The 19,851-nt window shown below is 33.7% G+C and overlaps 1 protein-coding gene across 5 annotated transcripts in view; it reads left to right on the plus strand.

Annotated features, from left to right (window-relative positions):
• Positions 1 to 19,851, plus strand: part of pdm3 (POU-domain protein pdm3) — a 283,474-nt gene that overhangs the window by 248,807 nt on the left and 14,816 nt on the right. For all 5 annotated transcript variants that reach the window (XM_076409651.1, XM_076409653.1, XM_076409649.1 and 2 more), the window contains exons 3-7: positions 2,200 to 2,404; positions 2,487 to 2,660; positions 12,494 to 12,712; positions 12,777 to 12,941; positions 15,868 to 16,401. In XM_076409651.1, coding sequence (XP_076265766.1) covers positions 2,200 to 2,404; positions 2,487 to 2,660; positions 12,494 to 12,712; positions 12,777 to 12,941; positions 15,868 to 16,401 — 1,297 coding nt within the window. The remainder of the gene's footprint in view (positions 1 to 2,199; positions 2,405 to 2,486; positions 2,661 to 12,493; positions 12,713 to 12,776; positions 12,942 to 15,867; positions 16,402 to 19,851) is intronic.

Consider the following 19,851-nt stretch of genomic DNA (forward strand, 5'->3'; position numbering starts at 1 on the left):
ATAAATTCACAGTGCCTAATGGTCGAATTTTTATCTTAATGAACTATGTTTCTTGTGTAAACGTTTAATAACCAATGTAATATATTTTTACTAATTTTGTTTAACAAAGCAACTTTTGAAATATTATGAAAAATGTTAGATCCGATCGAAATAAATATATAATAATTAAACCCCAAAATCACGTATTAAAATAATCTTTACCCAATAACGCCTTCAACTCAGCCCCTACAAACCTTCGCATTATTTAAAACGCCTAAACTAATACTCATATATTTTTATTGATAATGTATATTCCTCAAAAGCATCGCAATACATTCAGTGTCCATCATCTGAACTTTTCCTCAAATTATTATGATTAGAGATGAAAAAATGTATTGGCTTTAGTGTAATAGGTGGAAGATGATCGGATGCGAATTAATACTACTTTTTTTTTAATTATTATTCTCTTAGCACTTCACAGTCTGCCCAACGAGCAATAAATATTTGATGAGATTTATGTCATACAGTGACATGTGGAATAGCTAAAACAATTGATCTCTGTACAAACTTATAAACTAGTATTTTACTTAACTTAATTACTATTCTAAGTTAATCAGATCGGATGTTCTATTCCACTTAGTGACAGTCTGGTTTGAAGGGTATATTAGTTTTTTGTACCCACCTGTATTTCATAATAGGATAAGAAGTCTGCTCCTAATATAGGATCCATAGTATCAGCTATTATGTAAACCCAGTGGAATATTTCTACCAGACTAAATTCTAATGGTAGTTTACTTACGTCATAAGCAGCAGAAAAGATAAAAAACCAGAAAATAGTTTAAAATTGGGGTTCCTGTATCGACTAAAAACTTTATATTTTGGTGTCTGTCGATAATGTTTAGGCAACACAGTGTCTTCGGAACCCTTTACGCCGCATTTACTGAGGTCCCCTTGAGTTTTCCAAGTACCTACAGGGCTGAACACATTTTCTGGCTTTTTATTTATATGTTTGATGATACTAACAAATATCTAATTGATCATTTGGTCTGCTGCTATATGCTTACTTAGATATTTTATTGTTAAGTCTTTCTGTTAGCTTTTTCCTTTGTTCTATTATTTTTGAGATTTGCTATTGTATTTCCTTTGATGCTTGTTCCTGGATTGTTGATATTTCGTTGAATCCTTGGATTCTGTTTGCTAATTCTGCTAAGGTCTCAAGATTTTTGTCCCTCATTACAATCACTGCTCTCGTATTTTGCAGTAATTGTTCAAATCAAAGGGTTTTCAGGATGTTTTCTGATATATTTCCTGCATTTAAAATTTGTAGTTTGTGTACTAATTGTGAGGGTGTTTGATCACCTAACGGGATGCCTCCCATCAGCGCTCCTATCTTGTTAGTTTGCGAAACCGCAACCCGTTTTATCAATCAATTTTTTTATCAATGTTTTAATATGTCGTATTTATTACTTCCTGGTGGTTGCTGGTGGAATTGTATCTATTACCTCACTTAAGACATTGTGATTTAAGTTTGCGATAGTATAGTCACATTTTGTTGCGTCTGTTTGTAATCCCAGCCGCCCTGAACTGAACCTCTATTCTGTAGAACCACGTATCCGGTTCTGGTTTCCCAAATTCAGCTTAAAGCATACCCGACTAATGTGGCTGGTTTCGGATGTAATTGCACTGTCCTCCATTTTTCAAATTTCTCACGTCGGACTCACCACTTATGGTCGTCCTCGGGTAATTGATTGAACAAAACTATTATGCAACTAATTATCTACTGAAAATGTATGAATGTTTGATTGTTGAATGGATGATTGTGGATTGGATGTGTGTTGCGTGAGCGTCGAATGCTGAACTCCACTGTCTATCTTTCCGAGTGTCCTCGATGGTTCGGTCGATTATTTCTGTGACCAGTTTACGATAAGAAGAGACCTGACATCACCACAGTTTTAATCTATGCACATTAATCTCATCACACTCGTTATGGTTTCCAGAGGGATATAGCTAGAGGGCACGTAGCACTTTATTTTGGAATCTTTGAAGGATAGCTATGTTGGATTTGCTAGTAGAACCTCACAATTTGATACTATGCGTCCATATGGACCTAAGAATTTACCGAAGATAATACTAGTTACGTCATATTTTATAAATCCCTGATAACTTTCATAAACTTGATTAATTATATATTTATTTGAATATTTCTTTTTTTTTTTGTAGGAGAGCGATTGTTCAGACACATCAAGCGTAGATTCTCCTTCGCCAGCAACGGACGCTGCAGGCTGCACCGACTTGTCTCTTGGTTCTTCACGTCCATCCATGCCTCCACAGACTCGGCACGACGAATCTCCTAGTGGAGAAATTAAAATGACCTCGCCTGGCGCACCGAAGCTCACCACACCTCAACAACAATTGAATGGAACAAGTGAGTAAATGAATTTTAATTTTCTTCTTTCTGTTAAATAATAACATTGTTTAACGATAATAAATAAATCTATTTTTTACAGTGGCTAGTCTAGTCACGTTACAAAACTTACAAAATCTGGCGTCCTTGCAACAAACGCTGCCACAGGTAGCAACTCTGGCAGCTAACCTGTCCACGATGGCTAGTTTGCAAACAGCCTCTAATAATCAAAATATGGTTAATGGTCCTTTGAATCTCAGCGTCAATGCAACATCCGGTAAGTTACAAAATATTTTGATAGTGTAATATGATAAAATAAACAAACGTTAAATTGTGTTCTCTATGGTGAAAATGTAGATATATAGTTCGTTGGATAAAACGAGTTTCGTTCGATAAAGTGTTTTCGAATTTTAGTTCATTTTGGCTCTGACATAACAAATTTATAATAAAATTATGAAACAAACATATTATCAAATATAGTGATTTTGAAGGACTTAAACTATAATTAATTATATAGGTTAGGGTTATGTTTTATTATATTTACATTGAACTCTTTTCCAAGCCGCCTATGAGTTCTAGGTGCATTTTTATGTAGTGGTATCCTGGAGACTTTATCCACTTAATTAATAATTTTAAATCCAAGTAATGTATTTTACTTTAAATAGAAACACTGTTTCCTTGTAAAATAATTTTGATATCACTGTATTTCTCCTTACTTTGCTCTGTTACTACCTGTATACATGATTTAATGACTTTCTCCCTCATGTATTTGCCATATGTACGAAAGAGTTAGTATTCTTTCTCTCCTCATACATTCTTACCTAATGCTTATGTTTAATTCTGAACAATTACAACCATATATGTGCAGCTAAATCTTTCACACTCTATAGTACGAATTCCTACAGTAATTATATATTAATTATATACTCACCTTTTAGTTTTTTCCACTCTCATCACTATGTCTTGGTAATTGTCAGCATTCAACATTCAATCATAATCCAACATTTAGAAAGTTTCGTTCAATCACTGTCAATTTCGAAATCACTATTCAAGTGAAAAATTAAGCTGTTAATTTCCTATCTATCTAATACTTGTCTTCTTCAATGAGTTCAATGATAATGATTCTTTCTATATATATACAGTCAGTTCTTGCTTGTGTATCCTTCTCGCCATGAATGTCTATTGTAATAATTATTTGCCATACCCCATATAGGGAGGAAGACGTAATTCACTGTGGCCATATTGTTCAGCCATCCGATCTTCTTTCAGGCATATTTCTAAATAAGTAATTACCTAAAATGCAATTAAATATTTCATTTATATTTACCGAGTCACAATTTGCAATAATTCACTCTTTAACATGGTCTCTTCAAAACTTATTTTATGTACTGCAAGCCTTTCCTTAATTGCAGCCTTTGTCGATGCACTTGTTGCATAGTCCATAACAATAACTCATCGTTACTCCAAGTTCCTTAAGAGCTGATTTTCAAACCACAGCAAAAACATGTTATGGTTCATATCTCCATGGTAGTCATCATTCCTATTTCCAGCATGAAGAACAATATATTTGCAATGAATTATTAATACATGTTATGACTAAGAAAACCTAATCAATTGTTATTCCAACGTTTATCTTTTATTCCATGAACTTTTCTCAACGGGTTTTTATTATCTTAACATTATTTTTATTATCATCTTCCTATTTCTCCTTCCATGTCCCATTCTGAAATATTCATATCTCATCTAAATACGCAAATTGTTAAATCTTCATTTTATTATATGCTTTTAAAAATTGTGTTCTTTTAAAAGCAATGTCTGGAAGCGCCATTAGACCATTTCATAGGTCATCTTTTCACCATTCCTATTTTAAAGGAAAAGAAGTGTTGTGTAGTTACGATGGCAATTATATTCAGATAAAATTAATAAAATATTAAAAATTAAAATTAAATAATTTGTCAAATTCGAGATGTCGTCTCCCCACTAGTTTTCAGGATAGAATTTTTAAAAACAGACATGATCCACACTATGATACAATCTACTTTATGGATCTGATGTTGACTGATGATAGCGCTATATTGGCCGATACAGATGTTGAGGCTTCTAGTAGTTTCCAAGATATATTCGCACTACAGAGCCATATGGCTAGAGAATTAATGAAGGAAAGACAGGAAGTATTGACAACTGACGGATCACCTAATAGTTTATCTCAACAGTATCCAGGTTGAGTAAATGCAGAAATTCAAATACTTGGATCAGTAAAACAGGAGAAAAAAATATAAAAAACATAAAATGTAAAGGTGAACGAATTCCTCACAAATTTCTATGTCCACGTCAACCTTTTACATGAGAACAGCGCCGAGGAAGACATGGACCAATGCCAAAGAATTCAACCGGAAAACTAAGAGACTGACATTGGCCGAGGCCAAAACATCAATGGCCCATCACCAACTGTAGTGAGCTTTAGTGAAGAATATTCGAAGGCTTCTAGCAGTTTCCAAGATATATTCGCAATATGGAACCATATGGCTAGAGAATTAATGAAGAAAAGACAGGAAGTATTGACAACTGACGGATCGCCTAATAGTTTATCTCTACAGTATCCAATTTGAGTAAATGCAGAAATTCAAATACTTGGAACAGTAAAACTGGAGAAAAAAATATAAAAAACATAAAATGTAAAGGTGAACGAATTCCTCACAAATTTCTATGTCCACGTCAACCTTTTACATGAGAACAGCGCCGAGGAAGACATGGACCAATGTCAAAGAATTCAACCGGAAAAATAGGATACTGACATTGGCCGAGGCCAAAACATCTATGGCCCATCACCAACTGTAGTGAGCTTTAGTGAAGAATATTCGAAGGCTTCTAGCAGTTTCCAAGATATATTCGCAATATGGAACCATATGGCTAGAGAATTAATGAAGAAAAGACAGGAAGTATTGACAACTGACGGATCGCCTAATAGTTTATCTCTACAGTATCCAATTTGAGTAAATGCAGAAATTCAAATACTTGGAACAGTAAAACTGGAGAAAAAAATATAAAAAACATAAAATGTAAAGGTGAACGAATTCCTCACAAATTTCTATGTCCACGTCAACCTTTTACATGAGAACAGCGCCGAGGAAGACATGGACCAATGTCAAAGAATTCAACCGGAAAACTAGGAGACTGACATTGGCCGAGGCCAAAACATCTATGGCCCATCACCAACTGTAGTGAGCTTTAGTGAAGAATATTCGAAGGCTTCTAGCAGTTTCCAAGATATATTCGCAATATAGAACCATATGGCTAGAGAATTAATGAAGAAAAGACAGGAAGTATTGACAACTGACGGATCGCCTAATAGTTTATCTCTACAGTATCCAATTTGAGTAAATGCAGAAATTCAAATACTTGGAACAGTAAAACTGGAGAAAAAAATATAAAAAACATAAAATGTAAAGGTGAACGAATTCCTCACAAATTTCTATGTCCACGTCAACCTTTTACATGAGAACAGCGCCGAGGAAGACATGGACCAATGTCAAAGAATTCAACCGGAAAAATAGGATACTGACATTGGCCGAGGCCAAAACATCTATGGCCCATCACCAACTGTAGTGAGCTTTAGTGAAGAATATTCGAAGGCTTCTAGCAGTTTCCAAGGTATATTCGCAATATAGAACCATATGGCTAGAGAATTAATGAAGAAAAGACAGGAAGTATTGACAACTGACGGATCGCCTAATAGTTTATCTCTACAGTATCCAATTTGAGCAAATGCAGAAATTCAAATACTTGGAACAGTAAAACTGGAGAAAAAAATATAAAAAACATAAAATGTAAAGGTGAACGAATTCCTCACAAATTTCTATGTCCACGTCAACCTTTTTATGAGAACAGCGCCGAGGCAGACATGGAGCAATGTCAAAGAAATCAACCGGAAAATTAAGAGACTGACATTGGCCGAGGCCAAAACATCTATGGCCGATCACCAACTGTAGTGAGCTTTAGTGAAGAATATTCGAAGTCCTGCGACACCAACAGTAAACTTTCTCTCTTGGCACCGAATATGAATTGTTGATGATGAAATAATTATATTAGATCATGGGAGAACGGTCCATAACTTAATAATAAATGCAATATTTGTCAATATTTCAAAGTTAGTTCGGACAACAGATGGGCCGAGAGCGAGTTACATATCCTGAAACATGCTGTCCATACTTTGAAAAGGATTTCCATTCAAGTTGTAATAGCTGCCCTGGTAGCAAATTTCGATATTCTTCGAAATTCTCATGTCAATAATATAGTCGAGATCACTGAAACAAGATAATATTAAATAATAAATATATTTGTAGCATGTTTTCAAATTAACATGTTCTTAAAAAAATGACTTCGCTGCTAAAAAAATACGCAATATATTTTTTCTAGGACCCAATATTGTGTGTAATCACCGAGCTATTTGGTTTTTTCTCGTACGATGATTCGCTCCAATCTCAATAATTATTCACGACTAATTGGCAAATATCTTATTTGTTTGCGATGCAAAACGAATATTATTAACGTGGTAATCACGTGAAAACATGGGCGTAGACAAAACGGTACAAAAAAAATCGATTCACGATTTTTCATCGGGGCAAAGATGGACGCCAATAATTTTAAAACAGACAGTATAATTATTGCATGCATTTTTATGCGATTTTTACGAACATGCAAACATTATCTCGATATCAGACAACTTATTAAACACGAGACAGCGTTACAAGGTGCTCCCTTTTTTATTATGTGTCGATGCCAAGATGTACTGATACCTCTTCATTTCTGATGCAAATGTACGTTGAAGTTAATGAGGGAAAAATGCGAGGCTAATAAGAATTCGCAAAACAACCGCACGTCATAAGTTTGGTTTTTACGTCGGTTCGAAAAGTACCGGGATTGTGTTCTTCGCATTATTTTAAACAAATTAGTTAGAAATAATTATTTTAATTATTAAACATCCCAAACATATTAATAGCCTATTTTTTTATAGACAGTTATAAAGGATGTCCCGAATTGATGTAAGAATTTGAACTTACCACCAAATTGTTGGTAACTTAAAAAAAAAGTTTGTCAGTTGATCATGTAAGGTTAGCAAAAATGTGTATATTACGAGAGAATATCGCATTTTCAACCACCACCGGCAGGTCCGTTTTTCACATTTTCTTGCCACTGTCCGGTCTCTAGTTTCGTTGGAAAAATGGAAACCCTTATAAGTGACTACTGGTTCCAAGGAAAGGTGATTATCAAATAGAGTATAGTTCGAGATGAGGTTTGCAAACAATCTCCCAGAAAGCGATTCTGTATAAAATGCTAGCCCGTCCAGTCTGCCTATACGGAGCACATGTGTAGTACAGGTACGTCTCTGACAGACAACTTGCAATACTCCAAGTGTTCCAGTCCAAAAAAAGTCCACGCGTTATTCAATGCCCCATGTTTTATGAGAAACGTGAACACACACCTAGAATCAGGCATCCCGTTCGTGAAAAGCTTCACGAACATGTTCAGTGTTAGGTTCTCCCTTGATGCCTTAGAACACGAAAACAATTTGGTCAAATCCCTACCCATCCAAAAACCCTGGTAGTTAGACCAAAATTCGACAATCCCAGTCGTAACCTAACGTCACAGTCGCCCGCAAAACCTTTCTATCCTGAACTCGAAGCTATATCAGCAAAAGAATTCCTAGTAGCTGGTCACAGTGTAATAAGAAAAAAAAAGTTCACGATTAGTTATTATTCAAGCTAAGTTTATCTGATATATAATGATATATATATATATATATATATATATATATATATATATATATATATATATATATATATATATATATATATATATATATATATATATATATATATATATATATATATATATATATATATATACATATATCGATAAGATAAGATCGATCCGTATCATCGAATATAATTCGTCTGTTTTATTGTATTTTATTATATTGTAACTATAAAGATAAGTATAATATAAGCAGCTAAGAAGCAGTTTACACTTAAAGAAAGATAGCGAATACAAAGGAACTAATTGATGTCAGTTTCGTGAATCACTGATATCCTTAAAAACAAGTTATTTATTGATTTTAACCAGTGCTACGAAAATTATTTAGTAAATTACACCAAGTAATTCAATACTGGCCATTCAATAATAAACCGTTCTTAAACATTTAACATCGTGAGTGTATTGCTGACTCTATAAACCTCAATTTGGTGTCATGGACAGGAACCTCCAAGTTTCAAGAAATTCTCTGCAAAGTATATTTACTGGAAGTCTGCATTTCTAAAGTTTACAATCATCAATCATCACAAGAGAAGCGTAATGAAAACAGTTCGTTGAATGCTGATTTATTGAGCAAATGTTCATCCTAATGTCTTCATTAATCGCCAATATTCAAATGTTGATATTTGGTGGTTTAAACATTTCCTGGGCGTGTACAATCTCACTTCGTTAACCAGATTGTTATATATTTAAAGAATAAAAGAGCCAAATATGTGGAAATTTATGTGTTTTCTTAGAATAATCAGTATATTACTTCACCATTCTAGAATCTCTAGATTATAGACAAACGAGATGAGGTAACAGGTCAATTGAAATATCCCCGGCCTACCATAGTAAAACACATTCTTTTGGCAGAATTTTTTTTTTATTCAACATAATTCCATTCAAGGGTGATATACTGATTATAGCGACCCTCCAACTTTTTGATACCATTTTTGTAGTACGATTTTCCCTTTGCTTTAAAATAGGCCTCAGTATCGGCGATCACCTCTTCATTAGACGAAAACTGAGAGCTGAGAACAGGAAATAGTCGCTCGGGGGCAGATCTAGAGAATACGGTGGATGAGGAAGCAATTCGAAGCCCAACTGATGGATTTTGTCATCGTTTTCACTGACTTGTGACACGGTCCATTGTCTTGGTGAAGCAGCACTTTCTTTTTCTTTAAATGCGGCCGTTCTATGTAATAATATCTGTTGATGGTCCTTCCTTTTTCGAGGTAGTCAATGAAAATTATTCCATGCGTCAAACGGTCCAATAACGCTATGTAATAATATCTGTTGATGGTCCTTCCTTTTTCGAGGTAGTCAATGAAAATTATTCCATGCGCATAAAAAATACTGACGCCATAACCTTGCCTGCCGACTGTTGCGTCTTCCCACGCTTTGGAGCGGGTTCGTCATGCGCAGTCCACTCGGATGACTGTCGATTGGACTTCGGAGTGAAATGATGGAGCCATATTTCATCCATTGTCACATATCGACCCAAACTCAGACTTATTATGCTTGATCGTCTTCAAACACTGCTCCGAATCATCAACTCGTCGTTATTTTTGGTCAAAGGTGAGCTCGCGCGGCACCCACTTTGCACAGAGCTTTCCCATACCTAAATATTCGTGAATGATATGATGTACACGTTCAGTTGATATCTTTAAAGTGTCTGCTATTTCATTCAATTTCAATTTACGGTCATTCAAAATCATTTTATGTTTTTTTTTTAATGTTTTCGCCGATAGCAACCTCTTTGGGGCGTCCACTGCGTTCACCGTCTGATGGTTGATTTTCCTGGGGCAGTGTCCGGAAACTCGGCATCAAGCCAAGTTTTTGCTTTAACTGTAATTTTTTCCTTCAAAAATCAATATTTTATCAACAACGAAATTTCTTTTTATCCATTTTGTTCACAATAACAAGAGTTGCTTCACTCAAAATGCTATAATTCACAAACTAATGATCCGACAGCTGTCAAATTTATACACACATCTTTTGAGGGTTAGCCCTAACTAAAAAACATATGGATTTAATTCTAGTAGCGCCATCTATGTGTCAGACCGGGGACTTTTCAATTGACCTGTTATATAAGTTCATGCTCATAGCTAATTGAGCGCATGCGCACTTACCTATCGATTTTGAAAGCTATTTTGTATGTTCTAATTCTTCTCTTGTAAATTTATATTGATTACTTAGAAGCATCTATGAGCTTTACCCAAAAATTTCTTATATATTCTCAACATACGTATATTTTTACACATGTTTTTTAATAATATGAATAATAACACTAATATTAATATATACAGATTTAGCATACGTTACCAAACAGTGTTTTTTTTTAATTTTCTGCCATTTATGAACTCTAGAAATTACCATATCCTGATAATTTTCTTGATATTCATCTAAAATATATCATAATTTTTATTGATATTTTAATTCTAACTAGGTTTTTTAATAAATGTTATGCTAATGATATATAGTATACCAAGACATACCTACTGGGATTTATATATATTCATAAATTCTAAACTATTACCAGTAAAAAGTTATATTTTCCTGAACTTCATCAAATTTTCACAACCATAGTTGGTTTCACAACATTTCAGACATTGCTGTATTTAACTACAACTTTATATGCCACATGTCCTATCAAGATTGGCAAGCATGCAAGCAAACTCAATGTTTTAGTCAAACCAAAATCGTCACCAATTAATTTAAATGCTTAGTAATTTCGCTTAATACATCAAGCGTGCTTTTAATTATGACACCTCTCTTTCGAACCAACAATATTACAATATTTAAACTGAAACATTGTTTAGTTGCTAATTTTTGTGATACTATTCCTTAAATATATATGTTATTGATTCACGTGCTTTTTGCAATATTTTTTATTTTTAATCTATTACTTTATTATGATTGTGTTCATAAAATGCTAATGTTACTATATAGATTATATTGTTAATATATTAACAATGATGATGATGCTCCAATTTTCCTATTTCTTAATGAAAAGACGTGAAATTCTTAACTAATTTACGTCACTTTCGCGAGAAATACCCTCAAATTGTTCAGCAGAAAATGCAATCTGATGTTCGTTCTATCAAACGTAGAACGATCTTACTGGCTCACGTCGTGCACTTCTATATCATTCAATTTGATGTAATATAAACACGTAGCGCAGCAAACAGTATTTTTAGTGATGCATTGTCACATAGTGAACCTCATGTATGTTGACTTTATTCCTACAGAAAAGTATAAATTGTTATGGTGATTTCGCATCAGTAACTTAATAATAATCAACAGGTTGAACAAGCATTGCTAAGAAAACACTACACAGGAAATTAAAAATCCTAGATATACTATCTATTTTTGTTTTGTTAATTAGGAGCTATTGTGAATTGAAATAATAATAACAATGACCCTAGACATCGAAGTCATTAAATGATAAGAATCTCCTTTCACCAGTTAAGTGTTAAGGATTGTCAAATATATAAAATAGTTAATAATATATGTTTTATTTACATCATTTCATTTTATATTGAATTCAGAGAAAAATTAATGATGACTGCAAAACAGTGTGTTGAATAACAATTATAATGATTTCTGTATAATGTATTCTAATCGCTACTTATTATTAAATAAATGGTATTATAAACTGAAAAAATAACCATTCTGCTAATGTAACATTAAGTTGCATAATTTGGAAAAACCGAAGGTTTACTTCCCATATAAATTGTTTATCGTGGAAGATTATGTGAGGACCGCAGCGTCATTTTATACGTTGGTTGGTAATAATACATTTATATAAATATTTAAAATTTTACATCATCAAAATAAGGAAAAATAATTTCCTAGAATTTAATTTTTTTTGTGTTAATATTAACAGTAATGTTGACATCAGTTGAAATGATAAAAAGATTTTAAAAAATTATGCACCATATATTGAACGAGTACAAATCATGATATCATAGTATAACTTTTAAAGCTACAAACACTTACATTTATCAATTATTTAATTAATCGTTAATAAAGTAATTGCAATAATTCTCCACCTTAAACAAACTATGCAAGAATGAAACAAAATTACAAACCATTTTCGTTAGAATAATTAAGCACAAAAATATTTTAATTACTTTAATGAATGTTTCGTATTGTTTAATGAACAACTTTGTTATTAATTGTTGTTAATAATTCAAAGGTGTTACACAAGAGACCCCACCAAGCGGAAAGTGTTCTAAATTATTATAAACAGTTGTTAAAATTTTAATTAACGGAAAGTTTTCATAATTATTTCTTCATTCTTCATTTTTATAGCTACAACACCTCGATCGCAAGCAAGTGGGATTCCGTGCGAGTCACCCCCGACCAGTATGGGTCCCCTCAATCCCCAACCTCCAACAGCTTCGTCGTTGCCCCAAACAAATCCGTTGTTGCAGTCCCCTCAACCGGCACCAATGCCTCAATTTATTCTTGCCTCGGGACAATTAGTTCAGGGTATACAGGGTGCTCAATTATTGATACCTACGTCACAAGGTAAATACTTCTTGATATAGCTATTATTGAAGGTTATTTTTTAAGTAATCTTAATCATTCGCAGGTTTAGCAACGCAGACAATCTTAACAATACCAGTGAATCATGTAAATAGTACCGATCAGATGGTGAATCTAGCTTTGAACAATGGTCAAGTGATGCAAACTTCTTTGGCTAACCTACAGGCAATGGCTCAGAGTAATCTCCTGGCTAATAGTGCAAATAACCAAGGTAAGACAAAAAGCTTTAAAGTAAAAAAATTAATGGAAATCAAAACACATTGAGAACACGCATCTTGTGAGCCCTCACCCTCACAAGATGCGTGTATAAATTTGACAGCTGTGGTATCATTAGTTTGTGAATTATAGAATTTTGAGTGAAGTAACTTTTGTTATTGTGAAAAAAATAGCTAAAAAGGAATTTCGCGTGTTGACAAAATATTGTTTTTTGAGGGGAAAGAATACAGTTGAAGCAAAAACTTGGCTTGATGCCGAGTTTACGGATACTGCCCCAGGAAAATCAACCATCATGGATTGATATGCTAAGTTTAGACGTGGTGAAATGATCACCGAAGACGGTGAACGCAGTGGGCGCCCAAAAGAGGTTGTTACCGAAGAAAACATAATAAAAATCAACAAAATAATTTTGAATGACCGTAAAGTGAAACTGAGTGAAATAACAGACACTCTAAAGATATCAACTGAACGTGTACATCATATCATTCACGAATATTTGGGTACGAGTAAGCTCTGTGGGTGCCGCGCGAGCTCATTTTTGATCAAAAACCACGACGAGTTTATGATTCGGAACAGTGTTTGAGGATGATCAAGCGTAATAAACCCGAGTTTTTGCATCGATATGTGACAATGGATAAAACGTGGCTCCATCATTTTACTCTGAAGTCCAGTCGATAGTCATCCAAGTGGACTGCACACGATAAACCCGCTCGAAAGGCTGGGAAAAACGCAACAGTTGGCTGGCAAGGTTACGGCGTCTGTATTTTGTGATGCGCATAGGTTAATTTTTACAGCGACTATTACATAGCGTTAAGGACGAAATCACCGAAAAACGGCCGCATTTGAAGGAAAAGAAAGTGCTGCTTCTTCAAGAAAATGCACCGTGTCAAAAATCCAAAAATTGGGCTTCGAATTGCTTCCTCATCCACCGTATTCTCTAGATCTGGCCCCCATTGACTATTTCCTGTTATCAGATCTCAAAAGAATGTTTGCTGAGAAGAAATTTTCGTCGATTGAAAGGGTGAAACTGAGGCCTATTTTGAAGCAAAGAACAAATCGTACTACAAAAATTGTATCAAAAAGTTGGAGGGTCGCTATATTCAATGTATCACACTTCACACTTGAAAAAAAAAGCCAAAAAAATTTGTTTTACTATGGTAGGCCGGGAACCTTTTCAATTGTAAATAAATTTTCAAATACAATTTTTATATTTAGCAAATATGAAATATCGGTTTAAATGAAAAGACTTTTATGGTGAAGCTGCTCCATCGTATCCCAATTGTTGGAGTTGAAAAGAAGAAAAGTTTTCTGTGGAATATCATGACTGGCAATAAAAATTGGATCTACTATGACAATTCTAACCGAAAAGAAAGTTATGGGTTTTTCCTGGATAGCCGATCAACAACCAAATGTAATGATCATGATCTTAAAGGTTTATTGTGTTGTTGGTAATATCATCAATGTGTAGTTTATAATGTGGCATAATACAAGTATGTAGTGTTAAAACCGAATGAAACTGTTACTACAGGTGATAAAAAGAACAGCAATATCAGATACAAACGCACAACAGATACAAAATCATCATATTGCATTACATGTTAACAGTTGTAAATTATACACTGCTATAGTCCAAATGAGAAGTTCTGCTGTACCCAGCATATTTATCAAACATAGCTTCTTCTGATTAGCGCTGTTCAGGCAGATGCAGGATGGTATTGCTGACACATGGTTTCGAAAAGCTGTAAAAGTGCGAAAATGAATCGATGGGTGCTGTCGAACCTAAATGATTCTTTCTACATACGTTGCTAGATAAATAGAAATTTGTAGAAAATGATGGAAAATATTATAATATTGCCGCAAATATAAAATTTAGGGATTTGTCTTCCGATTCAAATTGCCTGCCGACATTTTCCGATATAACGTAGCATATTCCGTAGTTAATTTACAAACAACAGAAACGACGAATAATCTACCGTATAAGAGTTGGAGCTGGAAGCGCGTCAGCCAGAGCCCAAAATATTTGTTCATATATATTGTGCTACCGATCTAACGGCTATTACTGATTTCTTAACTTGCGCAAATTTTATTTTGTTGAAATTTAATTATTTGTAGCGCATATTATACAAATATTTTTCGGGCCGAATATTCTCTCAATATAAGCTTTATTATGCCAAATTTCACGTGTGATGTTGCTCTTGATTTCCTCAAGCCTCTTCCCTAAGCGGATTAATATATAAAAAAGAAGTTATATATTTGTATATTTATATATTTCGTATATTTATATTTGTATATATAACAACAACAGGTGTTTTCCATAGATTTTTTAGAAATAGTCACACAAATTCTACATGACAACATAACAAACAGGAACCAGGCAGTTCAACATCGGTAATCATATATTAAATAAGAAATATTTAAATTTCACCTACAAACAAATATGTTTCATATACGATTCTCTTCCATATTTCGATCTAAATTCATCTAGATGATAACAAAAACCATCAATTTTCCTGCCAATAAATATACTAAATATGTCGATAATATCCTAAAAAGTGAGAAATTGTTCTGAATAGAAGCTATAAAATATAATATTAGATAATCAAAAATATCCAGTATCAGAGGCTAGATTAAGTTGAAATAAAATTGACTAACAAAAGAGTTGGTCAAGAACTGTAAACTCTATCTAATATTGCCAGTTTGATATGACGACATAGTGACATGTAATACTACAACATGATTATAGTTGATTATGTTTCCCTTATATAATCCCTATGTTTTATAGATAAGACTGCCACCCCTCTTTTTTTTAAAACATGAACGAGAATCTTTTGTAAATATAGAGTTTTACATATTGTAAACACTTCAATAACATATATAATGATAAATATTTATAATAATATACTTATTTATTTTTGTTTCAGTACCTACAAATGGCTCGATCACTCCACAAACACTTCTCAATCCAGCCACATTGACTCACCTACTGTCCACACCCAACTCCGCGCAGCAACTGCTTCAATCTCTGCCCCAGATGATCTCGAACGCCCACTCACCCCAACAGCCTACACCTTTGCTCAACAGTCTGGCTCAGCCACTCCTGAACCAAGCCGCACCACTTCTCAGTCAGGCCACGCCGTTGTTTTCTCAGGCACCGCCACTATTAAGCCAGACTGCACCTCCCAGTTCACAGACACCACCAGTACGAGGTCCTATGGGTAACGGACACTACGGTGAATCGAAACCGTTACCGAGCTATCCCCCACCGGTGTCGTCTAGAAATTCATCACCACCAGGTGTAAACGGGGGTGGTGGACGGAGTAGTGCGGGAGCTTCGGACGTAAGTGTGCCAACCAGTTTGGGAGGGGTGGTGGTACCGAATATGAAGAGGAGTCCGAACTCGGTCAGTCCAGGATGTAATGATAGTTCAACGGCTGATCTCTTGATAGATTCTCCAAGTAAGTAGTAGCAAAAATCGTTTATCGCTATCGGTTCTTCTAGTATTTTATTTTCATATATTTTTAGTGTTGAAGAAGGCCGGGGGTGAAAATGTCTTTATTTTGACAATTATACCTCTGAAAACATTCATATTATATTAGTGTATGAAATTGCTAAATATCACTGCAAACAACTATTAAGCAATCTAACCTAACCTAACGGATGTTCGTTGTTGTTGTTGTTTGACTTGAAGAAATCTGATGCCGAAAGCTATCGAACACTTTTAGAAACTTATGGTGATACTTCTCTACCATATTCCAATTAACGGTGTTGGAGGACTAAAATTATTCGAAGACAACTAATTGAAAAATTTATTGGCCGAAATCCTAACTGACACTCTAATCGGATGGTGTTAGACGTTTTAGTCTACGTACTACACTGCCATTTTACATATTTAGCTGATTAGCGAGTACATTGGGAACCACTGACAATCTTTCGAAGTACTTCACACAAACACGTTGAGTTACACTCATTATTAGTTCTAGAGGAATATCGCGCTGTATCACATCATTTTAAACATAGTACGGAGCATGGACAATGGCACAAACGATTCCCATGGTAGGATAATGAAAGATCAAAAACTCATGAGTTATTCCAGGAGAGCCACCCACACCAACACCGAAACGAAATGTTCATGGCCTCGACGTTTTTCTCATTAGTCATCAGCATCTTTCACCCGTTGCGTGAGTTTGATGGATACAGTTTCAGCTCTAATGGACTTCTACCATACTTGTTCAAATCGATACATATATATAGACAGCGTAGTATGGTGAACTCGGTTCAAAAGTCTGATAAAATGTTTGGATCGTTGCCAAAACAAAATAATTCCTTCCAATCGCCATATTGACAGAAATTTGGAGAAAGTTTGTACAAAACCATGGAAAACATTTTGTTTAATATATTATATATGCTGGCGACTTTTTTAAGGAATAAAACTAACTAACTAAGAATAAAACTAATATATATATATATAATATATATATATATATATATATATATATATATATATATATATATATATATATATATATACTTATATTTATATTTCAATATATATAAATTCCAATTTTATATTTATTTTATTCACATTCACATTATTTTTTGTTACCATAAGATGAGGCGATTTCTAATATAATATTCAATAGGTCTCTGGTCTTGAACATAGATGACATAATTGTTGATGGAACCATATGAGTTGTATATTGAGTAGTGCCAATTTTTAACCTATTAAAATTCCATGTTATAAAAATTATTAATTTACATATTGTAGTGGTTTTACTAAAACACATTTTTGTTATTTTCGAACCAATGGCTAAAACATGAGATATAAGAGATAAACATTTTCAGGGGAAACATAAAAATAGATTTGGAGAACATTAAATTAAATGTACATTATAATTGACCCCTACAGATATCAGAAAGTGCCAAAAAATTATTCAGCTGAGTATAGGACCTAGGATAGGTTCTTGGTTACACCGGCAATGTATTCAGTGTTTTACTTTAAATCGTTGGTTTGTTAAAATACATAGGTTGAAATCGAAATAAATTATATTTATAACACAGGTTTATAAATTCTGGTCTTTTACACTTTTTCAATCCGTGTGTCAAGATTGGTTCTAGTTTTCGCATTGTTGCAGCACTGGCTGTCAACTGATCACATTACATTAAACATCTTTTGGAGCTTGTCCTTATGCTGTGAATGTGCTTCGGAACGTATGAAAATACTAACAACTTTGCAAAGTTGAATCAAAGTGATTTTGTTACGTTGGTGGATGTAATATACTCAGTAAACATGAAAAAATGATAGGTTTTATTTTCTGTACCAACGTTATGAAAAGAACAGAATAATCTTGTAGATTATTGCTACCTTTACTCGATGAATGATGTCAGCATACAAATTTATATGCGATTAAATAAGATGAGGCGATTTCTAATATAATATTCAATTGGTCCCTAGTCTTGAACATAGATGACATAATTGTTGATGGAACCATATGAGTTGTATATTGACTAGTACCAATTTTTAACCGATACCTATTAAAATTCCATGTGATAAAAAGTATTAATTTACAAATTGCAATGGTTTTACTAAAATACATTTTTATTATTTTCGAACCAATGGCTAAAACATGACATAGAAGAGATAAACATTTTCAGAGGAAATATAAAAATAGATTTGTAGAACATTAAATTGAATGTACATTATAATTGACCTCTATAGATATCAGAGAGTGCCAAAAAATTCTTCAGCTGAGTATAGGACCTAGGATAGGTTCTTGGTTAGACCGGATATGTATTCATTGTTTTACTTTAAATCGTTGGTTTGTTAAAATACATAGGTTGAAATCGAAATAAATTATATTTATAACACAGGTTTATAAATTCTGGGCTTTTACACTTTTTCAATCCGTGTGTCAAGATTGGTTCTAGTTTTCGCATTGTTGCAGCACTGGCTGTCAACTGACCACATTACATTAAACATCTTTTGGAGCTTGTCCTTATGTTGTGATTGTGCTTCGGAACGTACGAAAATACTAACAACTTTGTAAAGTTGAATCAAAGTGATTTTGTTACGTTGGTGGATGTAATATACTCAGTAAACATGAAAAAATTATAGGTTTGATTTTCTGTACCAACGTTATGGAAAGAACAGAAGAATTTTGTAGATGATTGCTACTTTTACTCGATGAATGTTGTCAGCATACAAATATATATGCGATTAAAAATCACAGTATAAATATCTTGATGTATCATCAGTGTCAAAGCCAGTTCCATGTACGGACAATGATCCATTGATATTATATATACCTGTTATATAATTCAGACCTGATATTTGAAAATGAATGTCTGACGCAGAGTTTACAGCATTTTTAACGCCTGAAGAAGCAGCACCATGGGCATCGTTTCAAACTGTTGTTCGCAATTTTCTCAATAACCACAATTATCGACAATTTGTAAAATTACCACAAGATTGGACCTCCATGTCTCTCAAAATATATCTTGTGCATTCACATCTTTATTTTTTCTCACAAAACTTGGGCAACAGGAGCGGCGAGTAAGGAGAGCTGCTAGACCAAGATATAGCGAGAATCGAAAGGATTTTAGGACGAAGGCATGATGTAATCGCTGTTGGACCCTAATGCAATGAAACAGATCCCAAGCAGTATAAAAGTCTCAGTTCAACCTCTGTTCATTTCAGACTTATACATTTTAATTTAATGGTTAAAAATGGTCAAATAATAAATTGGTTTAATATTTATAAAACTAAAACCATTTTTAAAAACTGAGTGAATTTACATTATTATATTCGTAATCGTGTAAAATTGAGTTATTATTATATCCTTACAACCATAAATCAATTTTCTCTATTCGGTTCATTATTTTTTAATAATAATATCAACCAAAAGTAC

Source organism: Rhynchophorus ferrugineus, unplaced genomic scaffold (genome assembly GCF_030347505.1).
Source record: "Rhynchophorus ferrugineus isolate W39M unplaced genomic scaffold, kcgeb_rfMv2 rfM7, whole genome shotgun sequence".
In the NCBI taxonomy this organism is placed as follows: domain Eukaryota; kingdom Metazoa; phylum Arthropoda; class Insecta; order Coleoptera; family Curculionidae; genus Rhynchophorus; species Rhynchophorus ferrugineus.